The sequence below is a fragment of the Carcharhinus amblyrhynchos genome, chromosome 10, assembly GCF_965287045.1.
Source record: "Carcharhinus amblyrhynchos chromosome 10, sCarAmb.v2.hapA, whole genome shotgun sequence".
NCBI classification, from domain to species: Eukaryota; Metazoa; Chordata; class Chondrichthyes; order Carcharhiniformes; family Carcharhinidae; genus Carcharhinus; species Carcharhinus amblyrhynchos.
The window spans coordinates 90,039,283-90,054,872 of NC_137333.1; the positions used below are offsets into that span (position 1 = coordinate 90,039,283).

At 41.4% G+C, this 15,590-nt stretch overlaps 1 protein-coding gene across 11 annotated transcripts in view; it reads left to right on the forward strand.

Annotated features, from left to right (window-relative positions):
- The window catches only part of LOC145349167 (inositol polyphosphate-4-phosphatase type I A), a 171,202-nt gene that overhangs the window by 93,732 nt on the left and 61,880 nt on the right, over positions 1-15,590 (forward strand). For all 11 annotated transcript variants that reach the window (XM_080197574.1, XM_080197575.1, XM_080197573.1 and 8 more), the window contains 5 exons: positions 3,229-3,273; positions 5,682-5,800; positions 11,192-11,308; positions 14,337-14,416; positions 15,384-15,495. In XM_080197574.1, the coding sequence (XP_080053700.1) occupies positions 3,229-3,273; positions 5,682-5,800; positions 11,192-11,308; positions 14,337-14,416; positions 15,384-15,495 (473 nt within the window). The remainder of the gene's footprint in view (positions 1-3,228; positions 3,274-5,681; positions 5,801-11,191; positions 11,309-14,336; positions 14,417-15,383; positions 15,496-15,590) is intronic.

Sequence of the window (15,590 nt, forward strand, 5' to 3'; positions counted from 1 at the left end):
AGCAGGGCATTTATTCCTAATCCCATATTTTAATTTAATGGAATACTTTTGAGATATTAGTGCTGACAAATCAATTAAACCCAAGTGTGAAAGACTCTTCATTCCTCCAATAAAATCCCAGATTTAATTCAGAATTTCCTCAAATTAGTTATTCCGTCAACATGAATTGATTATAAACTAGGATATTCATTTTATAAGTGTAGTTGAATGCAGTTGGGTTTCTTAACCAGAAACTATAAGAGAGTAGATGAATGTTAAAATATTGAATAAATTATCGTTGGCTGCTGTGATCATGTATTCATCACATCAAAGACAGTATGATTATGTACTATACTCAATAGAAAATGATCTCTTTTGTCCCAAGAGCTTTATCTAACTTCTTCTTGAAAACATACAATGTTGTGACCCACCATATTCTGAGTGAGGAAACCCCTCCTCACCGCAGTCCTAAAACCCTTATCCTTAGACTGTGAACCCTGGTTCTGGACTTGCCAACCATCAGGAACATCATTCCTGCATTTACTCTGTCTAGTTCTATTAGAATTTTATGGTTTCTATGAGATCCCCTCCCATTCTTCTGAACTCCAGCAAATTATAATCCGGAGCAACTTGATCTTTCCTTGTATTTCAGTCCCGCCATTCCAAGAATCAGTAAGGCTTCACTGCACACTCTCTCAGTAGCAATATCACCCTTTCTCAGAATAAGGAGACCAAAACCATATACTCTTCCAATTGTAGTTTCACCAAGGCCTTGTACACGAATCCTCTCACTATGAAATTTGATACACTATTTGCCACCTTTACCGCCTGCTATAGCTGCATGTTTACCTTCAGTGACTGGTGTATAAGGGCACCCAGGTCTTATTGCACATTCCCCTCTCAATTTATTGCCATTCAGATGATAATCTGCCTTCCTGTTTCTGCCACCGAAGTGGGTAATCTCACACTTATCCACATTACATTGCAGCTGCCATGCATTTTCCTGCTCAGTCAACTTATCCAAATCACACTGAAGCATCTCTACATCCTTCTCACAGCTCACCCTCCCACCCAGCTTTGTATCATCTAGGGATATTACATTAAGTTCCCTCACCTAAATCACTAATATCTGGCAATACTGTGCTATTTCAAGGAGGCCAGGATATAAAAAAAAATTACAGCAACTATCCAAGGTACTAGTGAGGTCACATTTAGAATACTATGTATAGTTTTCATCCCCTTATTTAAGGAAAGATATAATTGGAGACAGCACAGAGGAGGTTTACTAGGATGGTCCCTGGTGTGGAGGAACTGCCATAAGAAGAAAGATTAAACAGGTTGGGTATGTATTCCTTGGAGTTCAGAAGAAAGAAGTAATATGATTGAAACATGCAGGTTTTTTAGGGGTTTAAATAGTAAATGTTAGGAGGACCAGAGAGTATAGTCGCAGAATAAGGGGGTGCCCATTTAAGATGTATTTGAGAAAAAATTTCTTCTGAATGATGAATCTTTGGAATTCATTACCCTAGAAAGCTGTGGAGGCTGAGTCCTTGGAACATTTTCAAAGCTGAGACCGATAGGTTTTTAATCAGTAGAAGAATTGAGGGTCGCAGATCAGGCAAAAAAGTGAACATAGTATGTTAGATTAGCCATGATCTTGTTAAATGACAAAGCAGGCTTGAAGGGCTGAATGGCCTACTCCAATTTTTTTTTGTATATAGTCTAATGATCTAAAAGCCTTGCAGCAATTAGAGATTCTGACTATTAGCCATACTTAACAAATGATTCTGAATATAGCCATTAAAAATATTTGATCCTTGTTGAATGTACGCTTTGCAACAAGTGAATTACTTCGCTCTGAAAAGCCAAATGTATAAGATTTGTGGTGTTGGCACAATGAATTTAGTATTTCCATGTGAAAGAGCAAATCTTCCCAAAATTATTATTCAATCTTAGTCTTGACATCCACAAATTTATTTGTGCTCTTTTTGAGTTGATATTAATTTGTATGCCTGTGTTTCTTGCTGTTAAAATCGTTACTTGTGGGCTGAACTTCAGTGAGTTTCAATCTTTTTGGGTTTTGTAGGGCTGATGGTGGGAGGATATTTCACCTGCCTGGGGAGTCTAGAATTAGAGCACTGTCCCAGATTAGGGGATTGGCCATTTAGCAGTGAGATGAGAGATTTCCTTAGCCAAAGGAATGGAGATCATTTGAAATTTCCTGTCCTAGAAGACTGTGGAAACTTAGCCATGGAATTTATTCAAGACTCAAACTGATAAATTTTTGCATTCAAAGGAAATTATTGGATATGGAGAAGGTGCAAGAGGTGGAATTGAGGTTGAAGGTCAGCCTTGATCTTTTTAAATGGCAGAGCAAACTCAAAAGGCCAAATGGGCTATTGCTCTTCCTTGTACTTCAAGCTCTTGCTCTAAGTCCACTATTTAATTTGATATAGGCTTCCTTTAGCGTTTCCTTAAATCAGAAATTTTAACTGCTTTATTCTCCCAAGGAATTATCGTGTCCTTTTTTTTTCCACCCTTCATCTTGCCTGTAAATTCAGAGGTTTTGATTTGGCCTGTTACTTCATCGATATAATAAACTGCAAACTTGAGGATAATAATGAATTCTATTTTCCTGTGAATCCAATTGTAATAACCCTTCCGATATGTATTTCGATCCACTAACTATCACTGATGCCCAATATGCATGGCATTACTCTGCAAGCAAAATAAAACACCATATGTTCGGCTACTAGCTTCAGATTAAGTACTAGGAGAAAGGATTAAGTACTAATAGGTGAAACTGACATACAGGTCTGTCACACAGACCTATATATTAGTTTAAAGAAAATACCACCTGAATGACCTGAGCATTTATTGCCTTTGATCTTGTGCCATTTGTGGGTACCAGTTTCCAGCTAGTGAGAAAAAAATGAACGACTAACAAGATTAATAGCTCATCAATATAGGTATTCGATCCTGGGTTTCCTGGTCCTTGCATTTCTCTATGCTTGTCATAATTTATGCTTAATTATCTTGTTATTATAAGAGATTAAGATGGCAAAAATTGTCTAATTTTATTTGGTGAGCTTGGTCTACCCTAATTGTGTCAGTTAGAGCATGCAAACTAAGAAACTTCTGCTGTATACTTCCAAAGCTGATTGTTATGGTTTGAACTCTGATTTGATTTGTTTTATTCTTTGGTGTTATGTAGTAATATTCTACTGACAAACCTGTGTTCTTTTTTAGCTAACAGCCAGGATCCAGATGAACCCATTTTGGAATTTAGTTTAGGTGGGTAGGAGACATTTCCCTTCATCATTTATTTGCCAACTATATTCGCTGTATTTTTAATTTTCTTTACTTCTCTGTTCTTTCTCCTCACACTTGCTGTGTTCAGGTTTTGTTAGATAAATACCTCCTGTGTACAGGAGAGCAGTTGGATTTGTATGTAAGCTGCTCTTGAACTTTTAAGCAAAGTGATGCAGGTGCTGGAAGTCTGAAATAAAAATGGAACGTACTAGAAACACTCAGTAGGTCTGGCAGCAAACGTAGAGAGAGAAACCAAGTTAATGTTTCAAGTTTATAACCTTTCTTTCGTGCATCAATTCTGATGAAACGTCATTGACCTGAAACATTAACTCTGACCCAGATCTTCTAGTTTCCAGAATGTTAGAGACTGGGTATAAGACCCTAGATGCACTTTGGGATCCCATAGAAATCCCAGCACACTGGCTCCCTGGGAAGAGTCCAGGAAATTTGACTTCTGATGCACAATTTATTCCCCTGCCCCCCAGAACCCTTTGACTTAGTTAGCTGAACAGTTACCCAGGAAATGTTAGACAGAAAAATCCTAATCCAATCCTGGACATCTAATCAACTGACCGGCCTGATTTTTTTTTTCCACTATTCATACACACACATACCCCCCCTCCCCCCCAACCCTCAGCCCAGACTGCTACTCCAATCCTGTTACCCACTTATCACCTGACCTCCCAACCCAATCTGCCACCTTAAACCCCCTCACCAAGCTAACACCCGTCATCGTGCCAACCCCACTTGCCTTGCCCACCACCCTACCCCCTTGTTCCTTCCATGCTATCAAATATGTGGAGGGGGGGGGGGGGGTGGGGGGGGGAGGCATTCTCTCTGCCTGCTGTGCCATTCCAGCAGTGCCACAAACCAGGGGACATTAGCAAGGCTGTTTTTGAAGGCTTCCTGCTGGGCGCCACAGCCTCAATGTGTCTCCCAGTCCAACATTCTAAGAGTAATGTGCTAATATGCGTATGCGGATCTCCATTTCATTCTCTTCACCCCCCCCCCCCCCCCCGGAGGTCATAAGTAAGGGGGAGTGTCCCTTGGGCAGTGCCAGTCTGGCACCTTGGCACTGTCCATCGGACAGTGTCGAGAGATGGGGCCAACTGTTGTAGGACCAGTTGGGGAAATGATTGGAGGAAGTGGGGGTGTCCCACTACCACTCTGCACAAGGATCGCAGGCAGAGGGAGGGAGGACATTGATCGGGGCTGGCCATCCGCAGAGAGGGGGACAGGGTAGTGGGGGAGCAGAGCGGGGCTGTCCGAGTGGATGGTCAGGAAGTATAGGGCTGGCCAGGGAGTAAGGTCGTAGGGGCTAGCCAGTGGTTGGGAGTTGGTGGAGTTCGCAAGGCCAGCGATGGGGAATTGTGGGGCTGGCTGGGTCAGACCACTGCACAAGAGCCAAACTCCGTGCTGACAGATTCGTGCATGTGTAGTGGCCCACTCAGTGCTATGCTGCTGACCTCTCCAGTAGCAATAGGCACCGCCCCCTGATTTTCAGAAGGAATCTCGCCAGGACACTCTGTGATGTAGCATGGGAGATTCAATCTGAAAATCATGCTTAAAAAAAGTTGGTGGGAGTTACTCCTGCTTTCATGTGAATTGGGGACTTGGAATTTTTTGGGGAAGAATCCCGGCCAGGGTTTTTAGACGTCAAAAGATAAAATGTTTTAACAAATACATTCAGGAAAACAGTAATTTAAGGAGAAGGAGACCCCATTGGTGACGCGCACTGGTGGGACTGTAATGGGCAATTAATGAGTATATGTAATAGAGAAAATATTGGTATTTAAGTTAGACAAATCTTGAGGGCCTCATGGTTTCCGCCTTAGTGTATTCAAAGAAATAGGTGAAGAAAACGCTGATCATCTAGTTATTCCAAATTCAAGAATTGTACTTGGATTGAAACTGATAAATGTCAGTCCATTATTTAAGAATAGATGGAAGGAAAAACCAGCTAATTAATGCCCTTCAATTGTGAAGATATTACTGAAATCTAGCTACAACGATGGAGTAACTGAACACTTGGGGAAAATGTGAAATTTTCAGTGCTGAGATTGATAGATTTGTATTAGGTAAGGGGTTTGAAAGATGTGGAATTGAGGCACAAATAGCCATGTTGTAATTGAATAGCAAAACGAGCTTGACTGACTGGTCTGCGTGTGATCCTGTGTTTCCCATTAGTTTCTGTCCAGAGGAGATATAAATATACTTTAAACAGAACATAGAATAAGCATATTACTATTAGGCCAATGAAAAATTGGAATAAATAATTGTATTTGCAAAGAAATACTGGCTTTAGTTCCATTAATATGGTCATCATTTAAATGAAGAAAACCATTTTGAATACCAGTAAATACAAATTCATCTTTGATTTGTTCCTGTAGCTTGCAGTGAATTGGTCACTCCCTCCTTGGACCGGAAGCCTAATAGTTTTGTAGCAGTAAGCGTGACAACCCCTCCACAAGCCTTCTGGACAAAACATGTACAGACTGAGATTATAGAGGTGAGTTCATCCATCTGTTGTGTTGGTCTTTCTATCTGTTTTGCAGTCACTCATAGAATTAATTGAAATTATATTGAATTTGCAGAACTGAAACAGGTCATTGTTGTTTATTCTCCACACAAACATCCTTCCACTCCATTTACTTCTCACCTGATCAGCATATTTTTCTTTTCTCCATCATTTGTATCCAGGTTCGTCTTAAATGCACCACTTTAACCACTCTGTGATAGTAAATTCCACATTGATTGAGATTTCTTAAGTTTATTTATTAAACATCACTTTGACTCATATTTTAGGACTCCACATAGGCATGTACTGCTGTCTGTCTATCCTATCCAAACGCCTTCATAATTCTGAAAGATCTCTATCAGGTCACTTCTCGTTCTTCTGTTTTCTAGAAAAAGAGCTGCAGTCTGTTCAGCTTTTCCTGATCTAATTCCTGTCAATTTTCTTTACGCTTTTTAATCTTCTGTTTATTAATTCTTTGTACTTTTTTGCCACTTGTGCTTAATAAACAAATTGATTTATATGTTTCCATGAGTAATAAAAGTAAGTGGCACTGATATTATGTGATGTTGTCCTATTCCAGTAGGGGCTGATGACTGTTAACAGATATGGATTTCCCAATGATCAATGCAAAAAATCTCTCAACCTGGTTGATTTCTACTGTAACAAACCTGCTAAACTCAACATAGAGCAAACATTACTGAGTAGTTAAAATATATTCACTAGTAACTGCTTAGCACATCTGTTATGACACATTCTCAGTAGATATATAACCTTGTAGTTAGTCCCAAATGTCTCCCAGTGATTCAACAGGCTCTTCCCTCCCTATCTCATTAGAGCAGAGCTTCCAGCTTTCTTTTAAACAACATTCCTTTCACTTGATCTTCAGAGCATAATTGAATAAACTTTCAATAGCCAGACACCCACTGCTGATTCTTTAGTCTTCAACTCTCCACAACGAAATTTGTTCCTTCAAACAAGGGTCAAACACCAGTACCCCACTTGGTGATTAACCCAAAATCAATCCTTCTGCCTGGCATGCAGTGGCTGCTTTTGGATCTGACTGCCTCTGAGAGTATGCCAGCAACAAGGCCAGTTGCTTCTCCTTTTGCATCTGGGTGTTAGGCTCACAGCTGACTTCAATAAGTTTTTACGTAGGCACCTATCCCCTTGGCAACCAGATCACATGAGCCTGTCGACAGGTAGCATTCACAACAACTTCACACTCAACCCATTCCAGGGTTTTACCTTAAATTGAAAGAGAGTCGATAATGTAACAGTTCTGTGAAGTCTAGCAGTTACCTATTAATCACTTTTTTAACATGCTTCCCCTGGAATAAATTTCAATCACTGAATCCCTACAGTGCAAAAGAAGGTCATTTGGCCCATCGAGTCTGCATTGACCACAGTCCCATTCAGGTCCTATTTCCCTAATTCCCCAACTACTTACCTTGATATCTCCTGACACTAAAGGTCAATTTAGCATGGCCAATCAACCTAACCCGCAGGTCTTTGGTCTGTGCCAGAGTACCCAGAGGAAACCCATGCCGACACGGGGAGAATGTCTGTATGGAGTTTGTGCAGTGACCCGGATCCCTGGCGCTGTGAGGCAGCAGTGCTAACCATTGTGCCACCGTGCTGCCTGATGTGAACTAGAAAGAACAAAGTAGTGTTTTGTATTTCCTTTTCATGCCAAAATTTACATTTCTGCAAATATCTGTGTCTCTGTCTGTGTCTCTGTCTGTGTCTCTGTCTGTGTCTCTGTCTGTGTCTCTGTCTGTGTCTCTGTCTGTGTCTGTGTCTCTGTCTGTGTCTCTGTCTGTGTCTCTGTCTGTGTCTCTGTCTGTGTCTCTGTCTGTGTCTCTGTCTGTGTCTCTGTCTCTGTCTCTGTCTCTGTCTCTGTCTCTGTCTCTGTCTCTGTCTCTGTCCAATGTCACTGAAACTTCCAATCATGTCTTTGTCACCTCCACACTGTACTATTCCAGTGTTTTCTCTGATCTGGGACTTGCATTACGTAAGCTTCAACTCATTTAACGTTCTGTCTGTACACTGCTCATTCATCACTCCTACCTTTTGAGCCCAAATATTACCAATTTAAAATTTTCATAGAACATAGAACACTACAGCACAAACAGGCCCTTCGGCCCACGAGTTGCGCCGATCACATCAACACCTACCAACCTACAGACCTATCTATAACCCTCAATCTCATTAAACCCCATATACTCATCCAGAAGTCTTTTAAAAGACCCCAGCGAGTTCGCCTCCACCACCACTGACGGCAGCCGATTCCATTCACTCACCACCCTCTGAGTGAAAAACTTACCCCTAACATCACTTCTGAACTTCCCTCCTTGCACCTTAAATCTGTGTCCTCTCGTAGCAACCATTTCAACCCGGGGAAATAGCCTCTGAGAGTCCACCCTATCTATTCCTCTCAACATTTTGTAAACGTCTATCAGGTCGCCTCTCAACCTTCGTCTCTCCAGGGAAAAGAGTCCCAGCTCCCTCAACCTAACTTCATAAGGCATGCCTCCCAGTCCAGGCAACATCCTTGTAAATCTCCTCTGTACCCTCTCAATAGCTTCTACATCTTTCCTATAGTGAGGCGACCAGAACTGCGCACAATACTCTAAATGAGGCCTGACAAGGGTCTTATAAAGTTGCAGCATTACCTCCCGACTCCTAAACTCAATCCCTCGATTAGTGAAGGCCAGTACACCATACGCCTTCTTGACCACCTCCTCCACCTGCGAGGCCGATTTAAGAGTCCTGTGGACCCGGACCCCTAGATCCTTCTGCTCTTCAACACTACTCAGACTTCTGCCCTTGATAGTGTACTCGTTCATCCCGTTGGTTCTGCCAAAATGGACGACTACACATTTATCTGTGTTGAAGTCCATCTGCCACTTCTCCGCCCAGTCCTGCATCCTATCTATGTCCTGCTGCAACTTTTTCCATCCTTCCAGACCATCCACAACACCACCGACCTTAGTGTCATCAGCGAACTTACTTACCCATCCCTCCACTTCCTCATCCAGGTCATTTATGAAAATGACAAACAACAAGGGTCCCAGAACAGATCCTTGAGGCACTCCGCTGGTGACTGACCTCCATTCAGAAAAAGCCCCATCCACAACCACTCTCTGCCTTCTGCAGGCAAGCCAATTCTGGATCCACAAGGCCAAATGCCCTTGGATCCCTTCTCAAGAAGTCTTGCATGGGGGACCTTATCAAACGCCTTGCTGAAGTCCATGTACACTACGTCCACGGCACTTCCTTCGTCAATGTGTTCAGTCACATTATCGAAGAACTCAACTAGGCTTGTAAGGCACGACCTGCCCTTGACAAATCCATGCTGACTATTCCTGATCATGTCAAACCTCTCCAAATGTTCGTAAATCTTGTCCCTCAGAAGCCTCTCCATCAGCTTACCAACTACTGAGGTCAGACTCACCGGTCGGTAATTTCCCGGGCTATCTCTGTTCCCTTTCTTGAAAATAGGAACTACATCCGCAATCCTCCGGAACCTCTCCCGTCTCCATTGACGGCGCAAAGATCATCGCCAGGGGCTCTGCAATCTCTTCCCTCGCCTCCCACAGTATCCTGGGGTACATCCCATCTGGTCCAGGCGACTTATCTACCTTGATAGAATTCAAAAGTTCCAACACATCCTCCTCCTTAATATTCACGTACTCAATCTTTTCCATCTGCTGCAAATCCATAATAAAATCTCCCAGATCAGCTTCCACTGTGAATACTGAGGCGAAGTACTCGTTAAGCACCTCTGCCATTTCTTCTGGTTCCACACAAACCTTTCCCCCCTCACCTTTTATAGGTCCTATCCCTTCTCTTCTTATCCTTTTACCTTTCACATATTTATAGAAGGCCTTGGGATTCTCCTTAATCTTACCCGCCAAGGTCTTCTCATGACCCCTCCTGGCTCTCCTAATTTCCCTTTTAAGTTCCTTCCTACAGTCCTTATACTCCTCAAGATCTTTAACCTCTCCTAATTCCCTGAACCTCTTATACACCTTCCCTTTCCTCCTGACTAGGTTCAACACAGCCTTTGTGCACCACGGTTCCCGCGACCTACCAAAACCCCCTTGTCTCATCGGAACGTTGTCATTCAGAGCTCCAGACACACATTCCTTGAATATCTGCCACCTTCCTTTGGTACTTTTCCCTAAGAACGCCTCCTTCCAGTTTATTTGTCCAAGTATCTTCCTGACTTCTTCGTATCTCCCCTTACCCCAGACAAACACCTTCCTAGCCTGCCTGATCCTATCTCGTTCCAATGCAATTGTGAAGGAGATAGAATTATGGTCACCATTTCCAAGATGCTCTCCTACCGAAAGATCCATCACCTGCCCTGGTTCATTCGCCAGTACCAGGTCAAGTACAGCCTCTCCCCTCGTAGGCTTATCCACATACTGTGTCAGGAAACCTTCCTGAACACACCTAACAAACTCCTCCCCATCCAAACCCCTTACCCTAGGGATATTCCAGTCGATGTTTGGGAAATTGAAGTCTCCCATCACAACAACTCTGTTATTAAAACATCTCTCCAGAATCTGTTTCCCTATTTGCACTTTCATCTTTGTGTTTAAATCCTTTTATCATCTTGCTCACCTCTATCTACATTATCTCCTCCATCCTGAGAAAATTCTCCATTCTGACTCTGGCTGCTTGTACATCATTCCGCCTTTTGGCTTTCATGTTTTCAGCTGCCTACATTCCAAGCTACTGGAATTACATCCTTTAAGCCCCTTCTTTTCCACCTCTTTGATCACCATTTTGATTGCTCATCTTATTTCTTCCTTTGGCTTTCATCATTTCTGTCACACTACACCTCTGAAATGCCTTTGGCTGTTTCTCCTTGTTAAAAACACTATTTAAATTAAATTGTTGGAAGTTAGGCAAACTGTCAAGGAAACCATAGCTTTTAGTTAGTGAAAAATGAGCTTAAAACCATTAATTTTTTTTAAAAATGTTTATTTAATGTTTCATAGAATCATAGAACCCTGTAGTGCAGAAAGAGGCCCTTCGACCCATCGAGTCTGTACCAAACACAATCCCACCCAGGCCCTACCCCCATATCCCTCTAACCTACGCATCCCAGGGCACTAAGGGGCAATTTCTAGCATGGTCAATCAACCTAACCCGCACATCTTTGGACTGTGGGAGGAAACCAGAGGACCTGGAGGAAACTCACGCAGACGCAAGGAATTATTATTTGAAAGCTCATAGATTAGGCTGATAGGGATGAGCATTGTTGGGCTAAGGGATCAAAATCATTATAAAGAAGCTTAATAAATTGAGTTACCTCCTGTGCTTTACTATTACATTTATAATCTGTTAATTGTTTTCCTCTTTTCCTTGCAGGGTACCAACAATCCCATATTTCTAAGTAGTGTTGCATTTTTCCAGGATTCTCTCATTAATCAAATGACACAAATTAAACTTTCAGTGTATGATGTCAAGGACAGGTCTCAGGGAACTGTAAGTGTTATAAAAGTTTCCTTTGTTCCTGCTAATATAAATGTGTAAAATTAGATGAGGTGAATAAGGACATATTTGCAATTTTGGTTCATTGATCTATCTCTGGTACATTGTATTCAAATGATGACATCATGACAATATAAATGATATTGCAATTTCTGCTGAACTAGGTGAAATATTCTCTAGAACATTGTTCAGCAGAAGCGGTATTTTGCGAAAAGAAGAATTACAACATTACTCAAAATTCATGGCCAGTGATTGACCAGATGATATAGCTTTATATTTGCACCTGGGATCTGAGCATCTCTGGCAAGGCCAGCATTGTTGCCCATTCTTAATTGCCTTCGAGAAAATGGGCAATTAAGGATGGACAATAAATGCTGGTCTTGTGAGGAATTCCCAAATCCAAGGAATAACTTAGAAATATTTTCCCTGACTGGAGAATTCAGTAGTACAAACTCAACAGTCTCAGGATGAGGATGTGGCCACCTAGAACCAAGTGAGAAATTTCTTCACTGAGTGTGGTGGACTTTTGGAATTCCTAACCCCGGAGAACTGTGGATGCTCAGTCATTGCGTGTGTTCGGGGCAGAAATGAGTAGATATTTGGATACTAAGGGATGTCAGGGTAGTGCATGAAGCAGGGGTTGACGTAGAAGATTAGCCATGACTTTGATCTCCATTTGCTGAAGTTGTGTGAAGTTCAATGATACGGAATTTTTGTCAGGGTAGGATTAGAATTTGAAGTTGAATTCTGTTCTGGCACTCCTTGGTAGGTTCTTTGGCCACGATAAATTCACCCTCAGCATACCTGAACAGACGCTGGAGTGTGATGACTTGGGGATTGTGGCACTAACTCAATTTCTGTGTTAATGTAAATCTACTTGTGACACAAATAAATAAAACATAATTAGTACTGATCTGAAATTGCACAAGGAGTGTTTGAACTATTTAAGGTCCACACAATAAAGCCTGGATTAGCTGTCAAATTTATTTAGTGTGCAATGTATAATTACTGCTAATGAACCTGTCTAAGAAGTGAAAGTTAACTGTTGGAACTGTGGAGTCTCATTCCAGTGTTAGAGTTTTTACATATGTTTTTTCTTTTCCGTTCTGTCTCGCCACCTTTCTCTTTCAGTTCCTGATATGGTATTGAATTCATTCTAATTTCATACTACCCCCTTGGTCTTTGTTAATTTCACAACCTTAATATGATTGGTTAAGAAGATAGACAATTGCTTGTTCTGTTTGCTTAGCTCCCAGATGTTTGGCTTCTCTCAGTTCGCACTTTCACTAACAGCACAACATACAATCTACTAAACAGGCAAGAACAAGTCGAACAGTGGCACTGTTCATCTGTTGCAGCAAATTGTAGATCATTATTTTCATCAGAGAAGTGAAATTATTTTTTATCAAGTTCTTCCTACGAGGTGCAGAATGATCCCTGTAAGCACATGACCAGCCTTCCTCCCATCCTTTTTGTGCATCTTGTCAGCTGCATTTTGGTTTCTTTATCTATAATGAGATCATTCTTGGGTAAATTATGATTGCCTCTTAAAGTTTAGCAAGATAATCATAACAGATAAGTCCTTTCCCTGGTAAATTCCTTGCATTGGAGTAGCTATTTGGCTGAAAGTATCATTTTATATCTAGCTCAGCTGAATTATTAATGTGACCAAGCTCTTCTCTCATAATCCATCTCCACCCCCTTCCTTTCCCAGAATTACATCTGTACCTGTTGTGAGTAGTAATTCTGATCTGTCCCAGTCAGGAGGTCACTTTGGCAAAAATTGTTTTTTGAAAACTGAGGTGCAATTTTGTGAATGTCTGGGTTTGAGTTTGCGTACATATAAACTTTACCCATCTTTTTTCCCAGCTCGCTGCTAACCGTGCAATGATTTTCAATTGTATTGCACCGGTGATTTAGTAGGATTCTTGTAAAGAAATTATTTATGATGCATTTCATAAATTATGATTGCTGCACCTATGCAAACCTTGAGTCTCCTCCTATACCTATTGGGAGATATTTCTGACCAACCCTTCCACACCCACATCCCCACTTCAGATGATTTGTGGGTGGAAATTTAAGGGTGTGCGGCATCACTCGGGCAGCCATTAGTCTTGGTCAAAGACCAGTCTGCTTTGAGTGCCATACTTCATTATCGTTGGAACTGTCAGCTGCAGCCACAGATGGAGCATGCAAGGCAGTTGCCATGATATTGGGTTGCGTGATTGACCTGTAGCCCGAAGAGGTTGGGTCCATGGTGGAGGTTTGGTCAATGGTGGGGGTTCATATGTCGAGTGGAGGAGAGCTGGACTGGGGGCAACCCAGGCTGAGTCTGTGGAAATGGATCCCCTGCTAGACAGCCTGCTGATTTACTGCTCAAAGCAGACATGGTGTACTTTTTAATCCATTTGAGTGAAATATTGAATTAAAGTCTAAGGTGTATCATAGGATCGTCTTTACCATTTTAGATGGGTTTCATTCTAGACTTGGAATTACTCAGGCTGCCAGCAATAAGATCGTGAAAACTTGCTGCGGCCGGAGGCAACAGATCCTTCAACTCAACCTTTTCAGGGTGCTATTAATTTCCTGTGGGTGGGAGATCATAAGCATCATCCCACTTTCTCCTGATGCAGCCCCTAGCTTAATCTTGACACTCAGTTTCTAATTCAGGTCGGCAGAAAGTGAGGATAATTGAGCTTTAGGAATCATGGAATAATACAGCATAGAAAGAGGCCATTCAGCTCATCGATGCATGTTCTCATTTCTGGTTTTTGATACTCAACATTGTTCATTCTGTCCTGCATCTAAAGCTGACATTTGATCCACCGGAATTTTTCCCTTCCTCATGCCACCTATCTGTCCCCTGCCTTTGAACAGAAAGGCATTCTGACAGTTCCAAGCCCAAATACGCAATCCTAGTGGTAATAATATTGATTAGTTGAGGATTGAGGTCAATTTAGGTTAAAACATAAAATGTGAGACCAGTGTGTCTTTATTAGCCCAATTGTTTTCTATTTTTCAGATGTATCTGTTGGGTTCTGCAATGTATACAGTGAAGGATTTGCTGAAAGAAAAGAATCACAGATTACATCTAACACTACGGTCAGTAATAAAAAAGAACAAAAAAAACTATAGATGCTGGAAATCTGAAGTAAAAAATGTGTTAGGAATACTCAACAGTTCTGATAGCATCTAGAGAGAGAAACAAGTTATTGTTTTGGTCAGGACCTTGCATAAGAACTGGGAAAGTTAAATGAGGTCAGAAGAAAAAGGAAGGACTGATAAGGGTAGAAGGCAGGAGAGCTAAATGACAAAAGAATGAGAGTGCAAGGAAAGGAAGCTATAATGGGGGAAATAAAGAAACTTCCTGCAGATTCATCTTTTGTTTCTTATCCCATTGCCATCTCCTTTTGCATTGCATGATCATCCCTTTTGCCTTTTAATTACTCCTGCCTGCCACCTTATCACAGCCCTTTTTATTCTCTCATTTCTGTTTTCTTTAAACCTGTTGAACCTCTTGCCTTATAGTCGAAACTGGTAAGTTATCAAAATGAAACTTTAACTCTTGTTTCTGTCTCCTCAGATACTGCCAAACCTGCTGATTATTTCCAGCATTTTCCATTGTTATAATGGTTCACAATGGACCTTCCAAGTGGATTGTAATGAAATAGTTGTGCCAATTCATGTAATCGTGCACACAGGAGACCGCCGTTTGGCTCATTGTACTAATGCCAGCATTGAAGGAGCTATCCAATTAGTACTCCACTCCTGATTCCCTCTGAAAGTTACTTATTGAGTCGTTTTCACCAACCAGCACTTAATTCCAGATCCTAACTTTGTCTAATTTTTTTATTTCCTCTAGTTCTTCTGCCAATTATCTTTAACTTGTGTTCTCTGGTTGCAGAGCCTGTTGTCAGTCAATGCGTTTACAGTTCAGTCAAGCATAAACAGACAGATTTTAATCAGAATTTAGACAAGTCAATGAAATTAAGAAATTAAGGTAGTGAAGTAAGGTTTTCTATTTGCCTTTAGATCCTCACCACTTTGCTTTCAATGTATTTTGCCACAGGTCTGCGGAAAATGAACGTGTGGGCAATATCACTGTCATAGCGTGGCAGATGGAAGACAAAGTTGAAGGCAAGATTCCTGTAAGCAGATCACCTGACACAACTAATGGAAGGGTAAATATTGCAAATGGGTTGCTTATACTGTGAAAATCATGCAGCTGATACGGTCAGTTCAGATTATTTCATTGCCAGAATAGATTGCATCAGTC